This window comes from Gavialis gangeticus, unplaced genomic scaffold (assembly GCF_001723915.1).
Source record: "Gavialis gangeticus isolate Ggan-Ray unplaced genomic scaffold, GavGan_comp1, whole genome shotgun sequence".
Classification (NCBI taxonomy): Eukaryota; Metazoa; Chordata; order Crocodylia; family Gavialidae; genus Gavialis; species Gavialis gangeticus.
In genome coordinates this window covers 41,463,677-41,479,956 of record NW_017728992.1, presented here as the reverse complement: position 1 = coordinate 41,479,956, position 16,280 = coordinate 41,463,677, and the positions used below count along the sequence as shown (strand labels likewise).

At 40.8% G+C, this 16,280-nt stretch overlaps 1 protein-coding gene across 3 annotated transcripts in view; it reads right to left on the bottom strand.

The window, feature by feature from the left end:
* Nucleotides 1–449: 449 nt before the first annotated feature.
* Nucleotides 450–16,280, bottom strand: part of CUNH5orf22 (chromosome unknown C5orf22 homolog) — a 23,738-nt gene continuing 7,907 nt past the window's right edge. Inside the window, exons 2-9 of one of the 3 annotated variants that reach the window (XM_019521568.1) lie at nt 12,014–12,159; nt 11,560–11,709; nt 8,129–8,594; nt 6,974–7,036; nt 6,321–6,442; nt 4,510–4,576; nt 3,441–3,580; nt 450–604 (exon numbers count right to left, since the gene is read on the bottom strand). In XM_019521568.1, coding sequence (XP_019377113.1) covers nt 493–604; nt 3,441–3,580; nt 4,510–4,576; nt 6,321–6,442; nt 6,974–7,036; nt 8,129–8,594; nt 11,560–11,709; nt 12,014–12,159 — 1,266 coding nt within the window. In that variant the 3' untranslated portion in view covers nt 450–492. Of the gene's footprint in view, nt 605–1,600; nt 2,026–3,440; nt 3,581–4,509; nt 4,577–5,307; nt 5,732–6,320; nt 6,443–6,973; nt 7,037–8,128; nt 8,595–11,559; nt 11,710–12,013; nt 12,160–16,280 lie in introns of those variants that run through there. The other 2 variants (XM_019521562.1, XM_019521578.1) reach the window with 2 other exon arrangements.

The following is a 16,280-nucleotide window of genomic DNA, read 5'->3' as shown; positions in this document are numbered from 1 at the left end:
ATTAAGTACTTATAAATTAAGTATGCAGGCCATGTGGTGTCCTCCATGCTCCTTAGGAGCCACAAACCACGGGTCTGCCCTGTGCTCTCCCCTCCTACCCTCCCCACCAAACCATGTGGTCTCCCCTCCGCTTCCAACACCATGCACTCCCTCCTTGACAGCACAAGTCATCCCAACTCAGAGTGGGTGATGGCTCATTTCCAGTTTGGAGCCAGGACCAAAACTGGGGCTGGTATTCTGAGTCCAGGATAAGGCTTCTCACCACCCCCAACCCCTCACAATGTTGAACTGGGGGGAAAATAAAACCTTGGATTAGATTAAATACAATGTGTTAGAAACTATCCATCACTTAAGGCATAATTTATTATAAGTAACAGCAGAAATAATAGTTAAAAATGGCTATTGAAGAATCTGAAGAACAAGTGAAATTGCCAATAAATAACACCAAGTCTCTTTCAAAACACCACAAACAATATTTATTCACAAAAATCTTCATATATATATTCCAGTGGTTGTCTTCTCCTTCTCACTTCCCCTTTTCCATATCAGTCCCAGATGAAGCCTGGTCTCTTTTTCATTCTGGAGATGGCCATTTCCTCTTGCATTACTAACCAGTTAATTATAAATTGTTGTGAAAATGACACTTTTTCTGGCTAGGTATGGAAATGAGTACACATGTGGCTAGAGACGGTCTTTGTCCTATAAGTATGAATATCAGCATACGTTGGTAAAATTTTGGCAACGTATATTTTGCAACTGAGTTCAATGAGGCCAAAATTTCATGCTCCCCCACCCCTAAATGTAATGGGTACTAAAACACATTTGTATAAGATGCCTGCTTCCAAAGGAAAAATAGAGTAAGATGAAATCTTAAAAAAAAATAAGCTTTTTTGTAGATGCTGGAATTTCATAACACTGTTGCAGCAGTGGCTATCACAAAATCCCTGATCAAAGTTTCCCCTTTCTCTCACCTTTACTAACTGACTGCAACTGTCCTCTATAGATATGGCTGCATTTCTGAGATGCTGCATTGGTTGAAAATAAAGTGCCTTGAGGAATAAGGGGATTAAGTTATTGTAAAATTCAATAGAAGGCAGGCTACATAGGTAAAATGGAAAAGTGATTATCTCCAGCACAGGGAAGGAGCAAAAGTCACCGAGTGAGCAAACAGTGGCACTACTGGCAATTGTAGTTAACGCATCATGATACTGGTTTCAGTTACGGGTTTAACAAATTTCTATTACCTTTCATCCCACACTTTACTAACATATGGGAAATCAATTTATTTAAAAAAAAAAAGGAAAAGCAAGCTAACTTTCCATAGGTGTTTCAAATGTGCGTCTAATTCTGTCACAGCCTTTGTGGATTAAACATAATCGTTTCTCCTCATAATACTAGATTTTAAAAAGCAGTCTAGTAAAATATGTACCATATTTAATTTGGAGCCAAAAAACAAAGTCTCATCAGTGACCAGAACAAAAGCAGATGACATTTCACTTACAGCTTCCTAAGAAATCAATGCAACAAAGACAGGGTGCGCTTAAAATTTAACTCTCTTTACTATCTTGGTTTCTAGTGCCATCTGCTGTAATATAAAAAGTCCCCCCCCCACATTTCAAATATATCTAATATAAGACTCAAAAATATATTGGTTTTGGTGGGTTAAATAATCCAGATAGCAAATGTCAGTGAGCGATATACATAAAAATATTGGAACCTCCTTACTGTGAAATTGTGTATAATCAATTCCTGCTTAGATGGAAGTTGTTCTGGGGGCAAAGGACATGGGACTGCTTTCAGTACAAGATATTTCCACAGCATAGCAATCTAATGGGAATATCTGAATTGTGTACGTAATGCTGCCGAGTTAGAGGAAGGTATGGAGAGTCCATTCACACAGAAGATGAATCTGCTGCATATTCTAAATGAATGTCCAGAACACCATACACTGAACTTAGAACATTCAGAACGTTTTCTTGAATGAAGTCTACTTGCTCTGAAGGACAATAGTCATCCAAACTTGATCTGTAACAGTGATTTTTAGACAGTCAAATGAATGTAAATAAAAAACACTACAGACTGTTGTATATATATTTTGCTCCTGCATAGTCCGTTATATTCAAGGATCTCAAAGAACTTTAACAAACTGAGTTTAGCCTCCTTGTATCCTTTCAACAAATACCCCCACAGTATTACCATTTTCAAGCCTGTGACATTTCAGTGCAAACAGGTTTATGTCAAAAAGTAAAGCTGCGGCAAAACCAGAAACATGACCTATTTCATTTCACTTCAATTACTATACTGTACTTGTTATTATGGTATCTAAGCTTGTAGGTACTCTGGCATCTCATGCCACTACTGTGTCTGTTCCATGTTATCATTCTAGTCAAAGGCCTAGAGAGAAATACATATACCTCGGTATACTTTACACTGGTTCTGTATATTGATGTAAGTTTTACTAGGATCAGGAATCATCAATGTGCAGGTACTCAGGGTAGCTCAAATACTAGGTAGCTATTATAGGGCCTCACCATTAGGTGGCAGGTAGTAGACTGTTTGCTTTTGGTCAATGGCTACTCTAGAATGGACATGTACAGACAAAACCTAAACCAGTATCACTTGCAGTGCTGAAGTTTTACCCTTGATTCTGTTAGTGGTAATTCTCTAAAAGATTTGGTGGGGTCACCTTGGCATTTGTGATGTTTCCGCTCTCTCCCCACCACTGTAATTGTCATTGTTGTTCATGCCCAAAGTTAAAGATCAGGCACCTCTGGTAAATATCTGATGACAAGTTAGACTGGAAAACCTAATTTTTACTATATGGTTAACTTGATCTAATTGCTACCCAGTAAAATAGGTAGCAAGTAGATACTACTGATACTTGTTCCCTAAGATTTTTAATTATTTATATTGGAACACTCAACTTCAGGCTTGTGGGCTGGATCCAGTTCAGAGCTATGTCATGTGGTCCAAGGGCAGAGGACCAAAGATCTGGGCATGGGGCAAGTGGGAGACACAGCCCTGATAGGCAAGTGATGTGTGTGTTAATCTTCACTGCCCTTGCTTACTTTGGCACCATCACTAGCCTTCCTACCACATCTGGATCTAAACTGTGAGGAGTGCCATGGTCCAGATCCAGCACAGGGAGCAGAGTGAGTTTGACACTCCTGGTTTACATCCCCTGTTTACTGAATTAAAAACAGAAAAAAACACCACTTAAAAATCAGATGGTAGTCAGAGACTTTTTTATTCCCAAGCTAGGACCCAAATATGTGGTTCTGTATTTTCACTCCAATGGTGCAACTTTACTGACCCCTAACGCAGTTCAGGGAATTCCGTTTCCTTCATTAGGCAGGTGGACGGATATGCTATCATCACCTCATCCTTTGACAGTGCAGCTATTGCCTAAGTGTTTAGCATAAAAATAAACATATTCTTACCGAGCAACTGTCACAAGTGTAGGTTTGGGTATGTTTTTCAGAAGATGCTTAACAGATTGCATGAGGCCCTCTATCTCCTTTTCCGTGCTAACGTGGTGGGGAAGTTCAGAATAGTCACAGGTAAGACCAGCCTGATGAACCTAGAAGATTAATTTGACAGAAGGACTTCACCACTCTAAAAGTGAATGATATGATTTGCAAAGAAATGTTACTTGGCCAGCTACTACTTTTGGGGGCTTCAGGTAGTCCAAAAATCTATCAGATCAAGGAACAGGTACCTAAATTTAGACTCTGAAGACATTCTCCACAAATCCAATTGATTTGTGGTAGATGGACCACAGCAATGGGAGCAGCTGGATCACCGTACCCCTGAAAAACTAGACCACCATTAAAGGTACCTAAGTACAGACAACAGGACCTAACTAAAGAAGCCCAGTTCTGAAAATTCTCTGAAGTACAAATATTGAAACACTCCTAAACCCTTATGGTTTCAAGAAGTAAAGTAAAAAAGAATTCAGTATTTTGCCCTGTTGAAAACAGATTTCTGCAGGCTATTTATATACAGTCCTTACTATTAATGGCTTACCATATCACACCGAAGGCAACATCAATTTTGCACCTTATAGACCAAGGCATTTTGCCTGGCATGCATGCCTTGGGGAAGGGGTTGGGGCTGTGCTGCCACAACAAGGATCAGGTCCCTCATGGCTCCCCCACTGTCTACCCATAGCACACCAACTTCTTACAAGTCGAGGTTGTGGGTGTTTTTGGCCCTCTGTCCAAAAACATTGCTGACCACTGTTATAGACTAACTAAATCAGAAGTATATAGCATAAGCTTTTATGCTTGAGCTTATTCATCAGATGCTGTGAAGGACATGCACAAAGCATGTAATACTGTCTCCACCTTATACACTGCTCTGTGTATATCCTTTCACAGCATCTGATGAAGTAAGCTCCAGCTCACAAAAGCTTATGTTAGACTAATTAAATCAGATGTATACAAGGTGCAAATCCATCCTGCCTTCTCCCTGACTTCAGACTAACACAGCTAAGTAACTCTCTATTACCATTTCATAGTCGGGAGTATCCATTCGGTTTTTCAAACTATGCACAAGTTGAACCAGGGGTTTCATTCTAGGATAAAAAACAAAGTAGTTACTTTTACATAAAAAGAAGTACATGCATCTAACACAGATTTTGACAAATAAAGGCAAAGGAGAGAAAATAACACGTTGCTACTAGCATGTTTCAAGTTCCAAGCTCAGTTTCTGAACCTGCTTCTGTAAAAGAGCAAGAGCATTAGCCCCATGAGATCCAGGCTCCTTGTGAGAGACTCTGTCTGGGTTTCATGGGATTTTGGGAACAGAACAATGCTTGGAACTATCTCCTTTCAATTTTTTTAGGCAGCTGAATGGAAATTCAAGATGTTACAACTTGATTCCCGGCATTCAAGATGTTATAGAGATCCCTGGCAGGCAGTCAACTACATGTGCAATGGGATCAGATATGCAATCCCAACAATCATGCCTCCAGTTATAACATATAAGCATGGCAGGAGGTGCTATTGGAAGATGAGAGATCAGATCCCAATCGTGCCCTTTTGCTGGTGAAGGAGGAGCCTGGGATCAGGGTCTCCCTGCACCAGCAAGTAACAAAGTGGGAGCTCAGTCCTTCTGCGCCGCAGTACACCAGTCAGCTGATTCAGGCTCTTGTGAATTTCTGAGGCTGGGTGTGACCACATGTTCAATTTAAAAGTGGGATACAAACCAACCACAAAGTTATTCCACATATTTTGTGTAATAATGCTATGGCTTATTCCTTGTTCTATCACACCATTAATTATCTGAACGTATGGCCAAGTTGCTGCTTAAGACATGATTAACTGGTTAATCGTGTCGTAAGTGCACTGCTTGTCAGGGACCTGAGATATAGCATTAACTCAAATGAAGTCTTAGCAGACATTACTACTGAGATGCCGCAGGATTCATTTGGTCAGCACTGTTGCCATACATAGTGGGGGAAAATGGACATTCTTCCCATTCATCTGAGAAGAAGCTGACATACCGACTGAAAAAAGTTCCCCAAAAATTTACTGTTTAAAAAAAAAGGGCATAGGGGGTGTTGCCATAGTGCTCCATGTAATTTTTTACTCAGATACATCATGATTTCACATTCTCCTCTATGGAGCTCATTCCAAGCCCAGATGACATCACACATGATGCAGCACAGTCTGACTCTTGCTGACCCAAATGCAGTGAATTATGGTAGACATTACCTGGTGGAGAAACCCTAATCACAACAGTGAGTAGAGACAAGAAGTGTCCAGCATACAAGTCTGAGATGCCCTAGGAGCACTGCCAAGTGAAAAATCTGTAGGGGTTTTGGGTGTTCCCTATTTTTTTTTTTTTGGACAAAAAGTAATTTCCCACCCTTATAAGAACTGATACTTTTTAGGCAGCCCTTGTCCTCACAGTTGCTGCAGAAGCCATGCTAGAAGGGTTCAAGATGGGCCAGCAGAGATGTAAAATCAAGTTGAAAGAAGTGGTGTGGAAAGAAGGCTACTATGCAAGTAGATTTCAGGAGAGGTTTCAAAATAACCCAGTGTCAGGAGTTAGAGGCAAAAAGATCTCTATAGGAGGAAAAGTCTACAGAAGCAAATAGCGTGGAATGGACTAGAACTGAGGGAGGCAAAAAAAAAGGCCAACCATGATGTTACTACTCTGCTAGTTTTACAGCTGATTCTTTTAGCAAAATGGATAAAACCACCCCATGTTTCACAAATGGTACTGCAATGAAAAACACTTTCCTGTTGAACATATTATAGTCGACTCACGATGCTGCTTTTACAAAAACGACTGAGCTGAACCAGATCCCTTACCCAGGATATGAGGCCCATTTTTGCAGAGTCTCCTCATCATCTTTGTCACACAAATCTGCAAAAGCTGCTTCCAGATCTTCTAACTGATGGATACGATTTTCAACACAGTCTAACAAGTCCTCCTGTGAAAGAACACACGTACAGATATTAGATTATATAGACACTTCTAGGTATTAAAAGATAGCAATAAAGTATACATAATATTATTATACATTAAATCTATAAAATTATTATAAATTAATAGCAACAAATAATAACTGGAATACTAACAGAGTATTTACTACATCTCTAGCTGAAAAATAAAAGTAGGAACAAAAAAAGAAAAACAAAATAAAATATCCTAGACTATGTGTTATGTTTTGGCTTCACTTTTGTAAATTAGCAGTTTGTTTACGCAAATTAGATTTCATACCCAAGCTAACTCCTCACACTCTTCACAAAATCAAGTAATAATGTTTACTTAGAAAGCTTTCCTAAGGCACTACAAATTACTATCCAACATGATATACAGCTTAATTGGAGACCAGCAATTATGCATCTTTTGCAGCTGTGTCTCATGTCTCTCTCATTGTCACAGCTCCTGATCATTAGAAGTTAAACAAAAATGATCATTTCTTCACTTTTCTCACCCACTCTAAAAGGAAATGCCATACCTCTGTGGAATTGGTATTCGGCTTCTTAAAACTGTACAGCTCTTGCAAGATCTTGTATTCTTCCTTAAAAAAAAAAAGGGAAGAGTATTTTAGTGCCTTCATATCCAAAATACAATGTATTGAACTGAATATATAGAGGAAGAATGTTTTCAGATTCTTGCATCCCCAGGAAAATTATTTTTATGACTGATGTTACAATGACAGACCCCCATCCTCACAGTATTTCAGAAATCTTGTTGTAAATATACATGGGAGAAAAGGGTGGCTTCAGAAGGTTTTATCTACTTCAGAAAACAGTGACCAGCCTCAATTCAACTAGGCATTTAATCACATGCTAAACTTCAAACTTACTTTGACAGGACTTAATCCCATCCTTAAAACTATGTATTTATGTGCATGCTTGATCAGGGATGAGATTATGTACCTGCTTAACACCCCCTAGCTCAACATGCTGCAGAGGGGCTGGCTGGAGCATGAGGCTGCTTCAGTGACAGGCTAGCCAGCAGGCAACCCCCTGAAGCACTTTCATATCTCAGCGTGCTACATGTGTGATCTTGCAGAGTTTTTAACTTACTTACTATGTATATATACAAGATATTTTACTATTTTAAAACATGAGAGATTTACAGTTTATAAGTACTATCCCTGCTGTGGAATAAATTTGTTTACTCCAGCCTAACAGGGGTGCGCATGTAGATGTATGATGTTTACTGTGCAGTTAATTAGCCTACTGCTCAGAAAACATCTTGTATAGATGCATCCACCAGGTCCCATATAACTCCTTTTAATAGAAGTAAGAATTTTCTGCTGGTATCTTTTATTGGGCCAACTGTATAGCTGGAAGAAATGCTAGATAAGCTTTTGGGTGCAAAAATTGCCTGAAGAAGGGCAGTTTTTGCTTGCAAATTTGTCCAACATTTCCTCCAAATATGCAGCTAGCCCAATAAAAGATTTCACTAAAAGCTCTCGTTGCTCACACCTCCCCCATCTAAATATTTACCTCACCATCTAAGTTTAGTTTATATAGAGTAGGTTAGGACAATATGGTAATTTCTACACTAAAAAAATATTTGGCTGCCAACTATTAATAAAGGTAAGAGAGACTGCAAATATTTTTTTATGAAGGGAAGCAGGACTGCACGTTTACATGTTTACCTGGGTGTATGAGTCTTTGAATGGATTCTTAACGGAAAAAAAATCTAAGTCAATATCTAAAACGTATGCATCTCCTTTCTGTACTACTTGAAGAACATCATTAACCATCTCTATAGGTTTACATCCATTGCTTCCAAGAGAGCAGGAAGCTGAGGACTCTAAGAAAGTTTCTGTTTTATCTTGTGCACATGCATTCTTTTCATCTCCAGGAGCCTTTGCATCTGTTAAGTAATGACCAACAATTTCCAGTACTTGTGATGAAGTGGGAGTAGCAGTGTTTGCTGTATCTTCTGCATTTAACTTCAGTTTCTTAGCAGAAGATGCTTCATTTTTGTCGTCTTGTTGTTTGGATGTTTCAGAGGGCTTAACTAGAAGGACATTCAAATGTAAAAGCTTCTGGTTTTCTAGCTGATCAGCAGGAACATAAAGACCATCACTTAGAAAGTAATGATCTGTACTTGTAACCCTGGAATGGAGAATAGGTCCCATTTAATGTATGACCTTCCAAAGAGATTAGAATCAAGACTGTAAGAGCCTTTATAGTAAGTGACTCTGGGTAAGCCAAGTGGATGTGTGAAATGGCTTGCAGAATATGCACATGGTACCCATACAAGATCCTCATGTATTCAATTTAAACTAGATTGTTCTTCTACTGTAATGTCTTGTTTTTCACTAAGTCATATACTAAGCATATATGAAAAGCCCATACAAAATTACAGCTGGTAACAGAATGATTCTTCCTTATGTAATATTAAAATATAATTTGCTATTCATTATATCATAAAGAAAATTCAAATAAGCTAAGTAAATCATGACAACAGGATGGCATACTATACGAATGTAGAGCTGTGAATGGTTTAAATTTTGGAATTTACTGGGGTGTGTGGGGCTAGACCAGCTGTGCATAACACAGGGGCTGGCAGAGTGTCTGCTGCAAGTGGTATCTCACTGAGCCAGCCCTGTGCACTAGCTCCAGTGTGGCCCAATATGGACCATGCAGTGTGAAGGTTCAGTCCAAGACCCATGGGCAGGATCATATGGCTTCACAGGCTGGATCTGACTGTGGACCTTGCATTTGACACCCCTGAAGGTCTACGTTATAAAGAAGATCAGCAGTATAGTTAGAAAGAGCTGTCAGGCATCTTGACGCTGAGTCTAGTTCCAGCTCTACTCAAAACTAGGAGGGGGATAGGAATAGGAGGAGACAGAAAACAATGATTAAAGTAGCAAAAATAAAATAATGTTCAAATTTTTATTTAAATAAAATGTTTGCAACTCTATACATTTTTCTCTTGCAGAAATACCTCACCTTCCAAAATGGGAGCTATGTTAAGGCCTAAATTTACTATAAAATCATTTAAATAATTAAAAAAAAAAAAAAAGTGTTACATGAATGACCCCTCTATAATGAATAAAAGATGATTTTGAGATTTTCTACAGAACTAAGGGAAAAACACCTTTAACTACTGAAGACAACTTAAGCTTTCTAAAAGGTACAATGCACTGTGTTAAATCTCTTTCAATGTTATTTTCGAAGAACTAATGCTGATCTTCACTTTGTACCCAACTATAACTGTGATTTCTGTTATGCAGAAAAACTTTTACTTCTGGTTTCAGTTTTGTAAGTGGGTGCAGAGAAAATATATTTTCCAATCACTAGAAGTTGATAAATAAGAATGATTGCTTTCCTTTTCCTGCCTATAAATGCAAACTGGGTGGGAAAAGATGATATCTATTAATCTGAGAAACTTGGATATCATGAGTAGGGATCTCCGGAATTCACGCCAGAAGTATGGCACTTATTTTAATCTTGGAGTTTCCCCCGCACTGACTGGTGGAAGGGCCCTGTCGCTTGCTACCAGTGCCTGATGGCTGGGAGGCAAAAACTGTAGTTTAAAATATGCTGTGGTTTTTGCCTCCTGGCCATCAGGTACAGGTGGTGAGTGACAGGGACCCTCTGCCAATCAGCAGCAGATGTTTGTGTGGAGAATACGCCTAGATTAAAGAAGCCACCACGCAATGCACTTCCAGCATGAATTCCAGAGATCCCTAGCCATGAGGGCTTTAATGCCTAAAGACATTTAAAAAGAATCTAAGCAGGTTAATTCCTTAAGTAGCTTAGAAGTCAATGGGAGCTAGGCACCCAGCTTGTTAAGATGCTTTTGAAAAGCCCACTTGGCGCCTACCATTTGTCTCCAGGTGCTTTGCTAGGATGTACTAACTCGGCACAGGCTGGAAAAAGGGTTAACCAATTGCAATGAACAAATCAGCCCTGCCTGCTCCCAGAGGAAGGGGGTTACAGAAGAGATAACTTGGTTAGTTGGGTATGGCCAGGAAACTGTAAGGCCTGGTGGAGATGAATCTGGGCGCATGGGGGCAACATGGGCTCCAGAGATCCCAGGAGCAGACAAGGAGGGGAACTCGCATACCTCAACCTCTCACTGCTCTTGGGCTCATTGGGGTGGCAGGACAGTGATCCTGTGGTGAAGCATCAACCATAGGGTTGGGGGAATGATCTGGGTGTGGGGGGGGGCAGGGGAATCTGGCAGCTGATGGGGGAGTAGCAGTGTGATTTGGGGGGAGAAGGGAGTGATTTAAGTGGTATGGAGAGACCACCCCCCAGGCCTATACCATGGCTAGAGAGCCATTGAGTAGGGCAGGCATGCAGCAGACTTTCAGCTCCTAGTCACACCCCTGCTCACCAGCCCTCTAGTGGCAGGTCTGGGCAGCACACATTAGAGAATGTATTAACACCAAAAAATTGTGATTGATCCCTAGCACTAGTTAACCTTAACACAGACTAACATCCCTTACAAGTAGCATTTGCTAATTCTAATGTGTAATCTCACCCTGTGTATCCCTAGGCTCAAAGGTTCGCTTAAGACTAGCAAATACAGTTTCTGCCTCCTCAGTTTAGGGAAGAAGAAAGGGCACCCTGGATTTACGTTCTGAATATACTTCTGTGGCTAACAGAGCCAGAGGCATAGGGTAATAAAAGGGTGAACTCTCCTGCTAGGATGGAGAAATCAGTACAGACATTCTGACTGCTTTAATTTTAGATATGAAAAATGTGCAAGAGGATAAGAGACTCCTTTCCAAGTGACAGCCACAATCAACAAGTTCCTAAAGAGAATGAGAGGGGTTGGCACAGCCTCAACCCATTTCTGACAATGACTTCAGCTGAAATTTTCCGCACAACCTCCATTGCTCTTAAATCACCTCTGGAGTGGCAAACCATATAGTACACATGACCATCAACAGTTACTTCTGCTCCAAACTGCAGTTATTGGGTTGCAAGCTACAGCAGACCTCAGGTACAGAACTTATTATTGGGACATAGGGGTTTATCCTCAACTTGATGTATGTATGTGTGTATGGGAAACTTTCCAAGTAATTTTTATATTGTTAGCTAAAGTGAATGGATACATTACCTTATTGTGGTGGTAGATGCGTCTTTACCAACTACAAAATCATGTCTTCCTTCTTTGATTTGCTGAGCCCAGATTGGATGGAGCCATACCACTTGAGAAATATGGCCAGCATAAACAACAGGCATAATCCAGTTCTCAATACTGAGCTCACTGGAAATCAATGGAGGGAAAATAGATGATTAATTACATTACTTACTGTCTCCTGTTTGTAAAGAGCTGTCAGTTCCATGAATATATTCCATATATGGGAAAGGTACATAAATAAACTGCAAGTATTATTTTTCAATAAGCATCCTTTGTGTATAAACAGTTACAAGTATGAGTAAAAAGGTTAAAAGAGTGCTTTAGGGCTGACTCCTATCACACATTTAAATGTATTCTGCAAGCATTTCTACCTATCTTCTGTGTAAATAAGATGGTACTTAGACATTCGGAGGAAGAACATATACATTACCTAAACAGAGCTTCTTTGTCAAAGACAGTATCTGCTGGCATATTTACAGGAATAAGGAGGTCGGGATGGGAGTCAAAATGAACAAAGCTGATGTTACTGGCAGGAAGATGCTTTGAACCAATGGCACGATAGATAAAAGGCAGAACCTAAAACAACAGAAACAGAAGAATTTCAATTCTTGCTAGTGGGGTAGAAACCACAATATTTTTAACACCAAAAAAAATTAGTAAACCCTATCCATCATCATCTCAGGGCTTAGTACTCTCTTAGCAAAAAGCAACGTGGCACTGGTGTATAATATTGATCCACTCATGGCCCGCTGACATAATCCTAAAGTCTATGTATAAGTAAGTTAGACAACCTATGAAGAAGAAATTACAGCAGGCTGTTAGTGGGCTTCAGAAGGTAAAAGTAGACATGACACAGTTTCTAAGTCACCACCTATGCACCACTTAAAATTCAAGTTTCCTAAGATCTTGCCATGCTTGGACTAAGCTGATGTTCACAAGTTGAATTCTCTATTCAATATAAAATAAAACTGACAAAGCAGTCTCTCTCATCTCTATTTCTATTCTAATTTGTATGTAGTTTTTACCAACTTTTCAAGTTTCCAAGCTTGGCTTCATTTAAACTCATTTCAGGGAAATGTTTTAATATCCATTTCATTTAATGTCCACGTTCCAAAGAGGAACAGGATTATAAAACCAGACATGGCTTAATTATGCAGGGTCCCTAGTAACGGTACCTATTTAGTAGGAACTGAAACTCACTTTATAAGACAAGATGATACTTTTAAGTATCAATAGCTGTCAGGGCTTAAATATCTCAACTCCTTTAAATATAAGATGCTTCATTAAGAGAGGCAGCAAGTACAAGGTCTGCCATCAATAGCAGCATATCCGGGAGGGTTCAGTAAGTAATCCAGAAGACAACACAGGTATCATCCACCCAAGGAAGGACTCTGACAAGGACAGAAACACGTGCCTTCTTTTTAGCCCCTTTTTAGGGCTGCTTAGCTCTGGTCAGAACCTATCTGGTAGCAACCCCGGAGGTGATAAATGAAAGTGTCCGCAGAACACCTTGTCTGAGTTTAAGACTACGAAGAGTTCTTGACACCCAAAAAAGCCAGAAAAAACAGGCAGGGAGGGAAGGGACTTTGGGGAAAAGATTGTGTGGCAAGAACTCTATAAAGTTTGTGGTAGACTATGTGAATAAAGACACAAATCTGAGCCTTAAAGTCAGTCCTTGCACTATAACTAAAAATACCACAAGGGTTTATGGGTTGGTTAGTTTTGATATTTTTCTTACGTCAGCCCACAGGTGTGCTATACACATTTTTCCTTATGAACATAAAATAGACTTTTGTTCCTTCCCATTTAATTACAAAACTTTTTGGGGTCCTGCTGAAGGCTTACTATTCAGTTATCATTGACTTGCCCATACAGCACCCCAGTGGGCTTCTGAGACCGTAAGCAGATGATCCCTTCACATGGATTCAATGAAGGACTGTCTTCTTAGACTGTGCTATTGCAAAGAAACTATTTAGACTGTGCTATTGCAAAGAAACTATTTGAGAAACTACCTCAGAGTACAAGTACTATAGCACCTTCAAGAAAGTAAGCTTTACAAAACAACTCTTTTTTTTTTAAAAGAGTCAAATTGTACATTTCACTTCTACCATTTTGTGTTACATGTGGGAAAATGCTAATTACATTAATTCTCTGGTTTGCTAATATGACAATCGGCATCAATATGTCAAACAGCAACTAATTTCAGCACTCTGGCAATGTAATTATGATTATATTGTCATCAGGTGGGGAAACTGAGGCACAGCGTGCCTTACAGTGAAAAAATGAAAATTCTGTTCCCACTGCCTTACAGTTTCCCGCTGTGGAATTTGCCAAAATATATTTATGATAAGAATAGATAAAAGTGAATACAGAGGGAAGAGAATCCTTGCCCAATTAATCTTGCCCATTCACTTACGTTTTGGCTCTTGGGAGGGCTGCGGGCTGTAGCTGTGTTGGTCTTAGGACATAGGCAGGCAAGGTTCTTTGAGCTTATGCGATATCTTTTATCAGACCAACTTAGTTAGAAAAAAGTACTTAGCAGGCTTTTGAGCGCAATCACTGAGAGTCCCTATGCCTGAAGAAGGGCGATTGCGCCCAAAAGTCTGCTAGGAACATTTTTTTCCAACTACTCAGTTGGTCTAGTAAAAGATATCACATCTACTCAAAGAACCTTGCTTGGCTCTTGGGAGGTACAGAAATGTAGCTGGGTTAAAAACTTAAGGCTATGTGTAGACGAAACAAGGGGCATGTGTACACGGCACTTTAAAGCAGGTTAAATGCTTTTGCACTGCTTTAATGGCATCGGTGTTTGCACGCCTTGGCAGCATATTGCGCATTAACTCCAGCTGCTGTAGGAAATTCGGTGGCGTAATGTGCCTTAAATGACTTGGGGCGCAGCAAATTAAAACTCCTTCGAGGAGTTTTAGGTTGCTGCCCCTACAGGTGCAGAGCAAAGCACTGGGCTCCGTGCAGCTCCACGGCTCTGTAGGAAGTGCTGCAGGCAGCCTGGCAGAAGCCCAGGAAAGCAGGCTCTGCCCAAGACAAGCAGGGAGCCTGATCTCTTCCCCAGTCCCGCCTGGAGCCTGCCTGAACTGTGGGGGGGCCCAGTGCTTCCCTCCACAGCTGCAGTGCCCCCCAGGACTACCTGAGCTGGATGCCGCCTGGGGGGGCCCACTGCTGCCGCAGAGGGAAACACCAGGTGCCCCCCACAGCCCAAGTACTATTCTGCCTGCCAGCAGCTCGCCTTCCCTTCCCTGCCAGAGGCAGGTAAGTCAGTGGGGTGTGTGCACGACACGGGGGTTTAATCAGCCCTAAATTGAAGCAGTGTTTTTTAACCCCCTCCACTTCAATTTAGGGCCCTTCTTTCATCTACACACACCCTAAGACTTTTCAGCTCCGAAGATACTGCTTAAAGTGTACTTGAAGTGGATATACAGCAGATCCTGTCACTGTTTTGTATCTAGTGCTCTCAAAGAAGTCAAGGCAAGGCATAAGTGCCAATCAGTAGCAAATCAGTACCAGTGAAGGGGTATACTATCCAATGCCTCTTATTTCTGCATGCCCTATCATCAATTTCCCCAGTGCTGGTTCTGAAACTGGAGCACTCCAGAATTAGCGCAAAGATTACCAAGAGGGACCACCGCATTTAGTCAGTGGTCCATAAGGAAAATTCTGGGAGTGGGCACCCCAACCCCACTTTGGCAACACATTGGGCACATCTGCATGAGCATGCACGAGGTTTGTGGCACTGCAAACCTGCCAGCGATGCTGCAAACTGCATGCACTGCACACGTACGCATTCACTGTGCTGCTAATTTGCAGTGCAGTGGGGGATTTTTGACAGTGGGAGATCCCGGTGTAAAAAAAAGCACCTAAAAAAAGTGGGATGGCGTACGTCGTGGCAGTGTGCATTGCTCAAAACTAGAGCCTGGCTGGCTGGAGCCATGCTTTAGCTGCAGGCTAGGATCGACATGCCCCGATCGCCGCTGCTGTAGCCCTGGTAGACCCCCAGGACCCAAGTAAGGCTGCTGGCCCCAGCCCAGGTGCTGGCCCCAGCCTCCCCTACCCAACCCAGGGCAACTTGCCAGAGCAAATGTGCAGGGGTGTTCCCAAGAGACAACTAACAGCACAAACATGTGCTGCTACTAGTTGTCCCCAGAGAAATGCAACATTCCTGCTCGTCGGGACACGAATTAAGTTACTGCCAGTTCGTTCAGAACAGCACATATGGGAGTAGACAAAAAAAACAGTCCCTTAAATGTTCAGGAAGAAGAATGGCACTTATTAGAGTGACCACTGATACTTCCTGAAAAGAACAGGCAACAAGATAATGGATATAAAAAATAGCACAGATAAATATTGACGTATTCAGGAGACAGCATTTATTCCCACTCTACCTATTAGGTGTCTGAGTGTGATTTCATTATACTATTTTCAAATCTCTGACAAAATGTTAATGGACCTACTTTGGTAATGCATCATCATTTTAGCCTTAAGACTAAAAAAATGCACTCAGGAGGGAGACCCATTTGCTATTTGGTTAACTGGTTTTCAGAGGCTCAAGGAGGATGGAAAATAATCTCATTTTGGTGTTTAATAGGTGAAGTAGATTATGGCTCCTAGCTTTTTTTTTTTCTTCTTTTTTAAATCTGGTACAGAAGGATGCCAACTGATTGGTGGGGGAGAGGGAGGAGAGG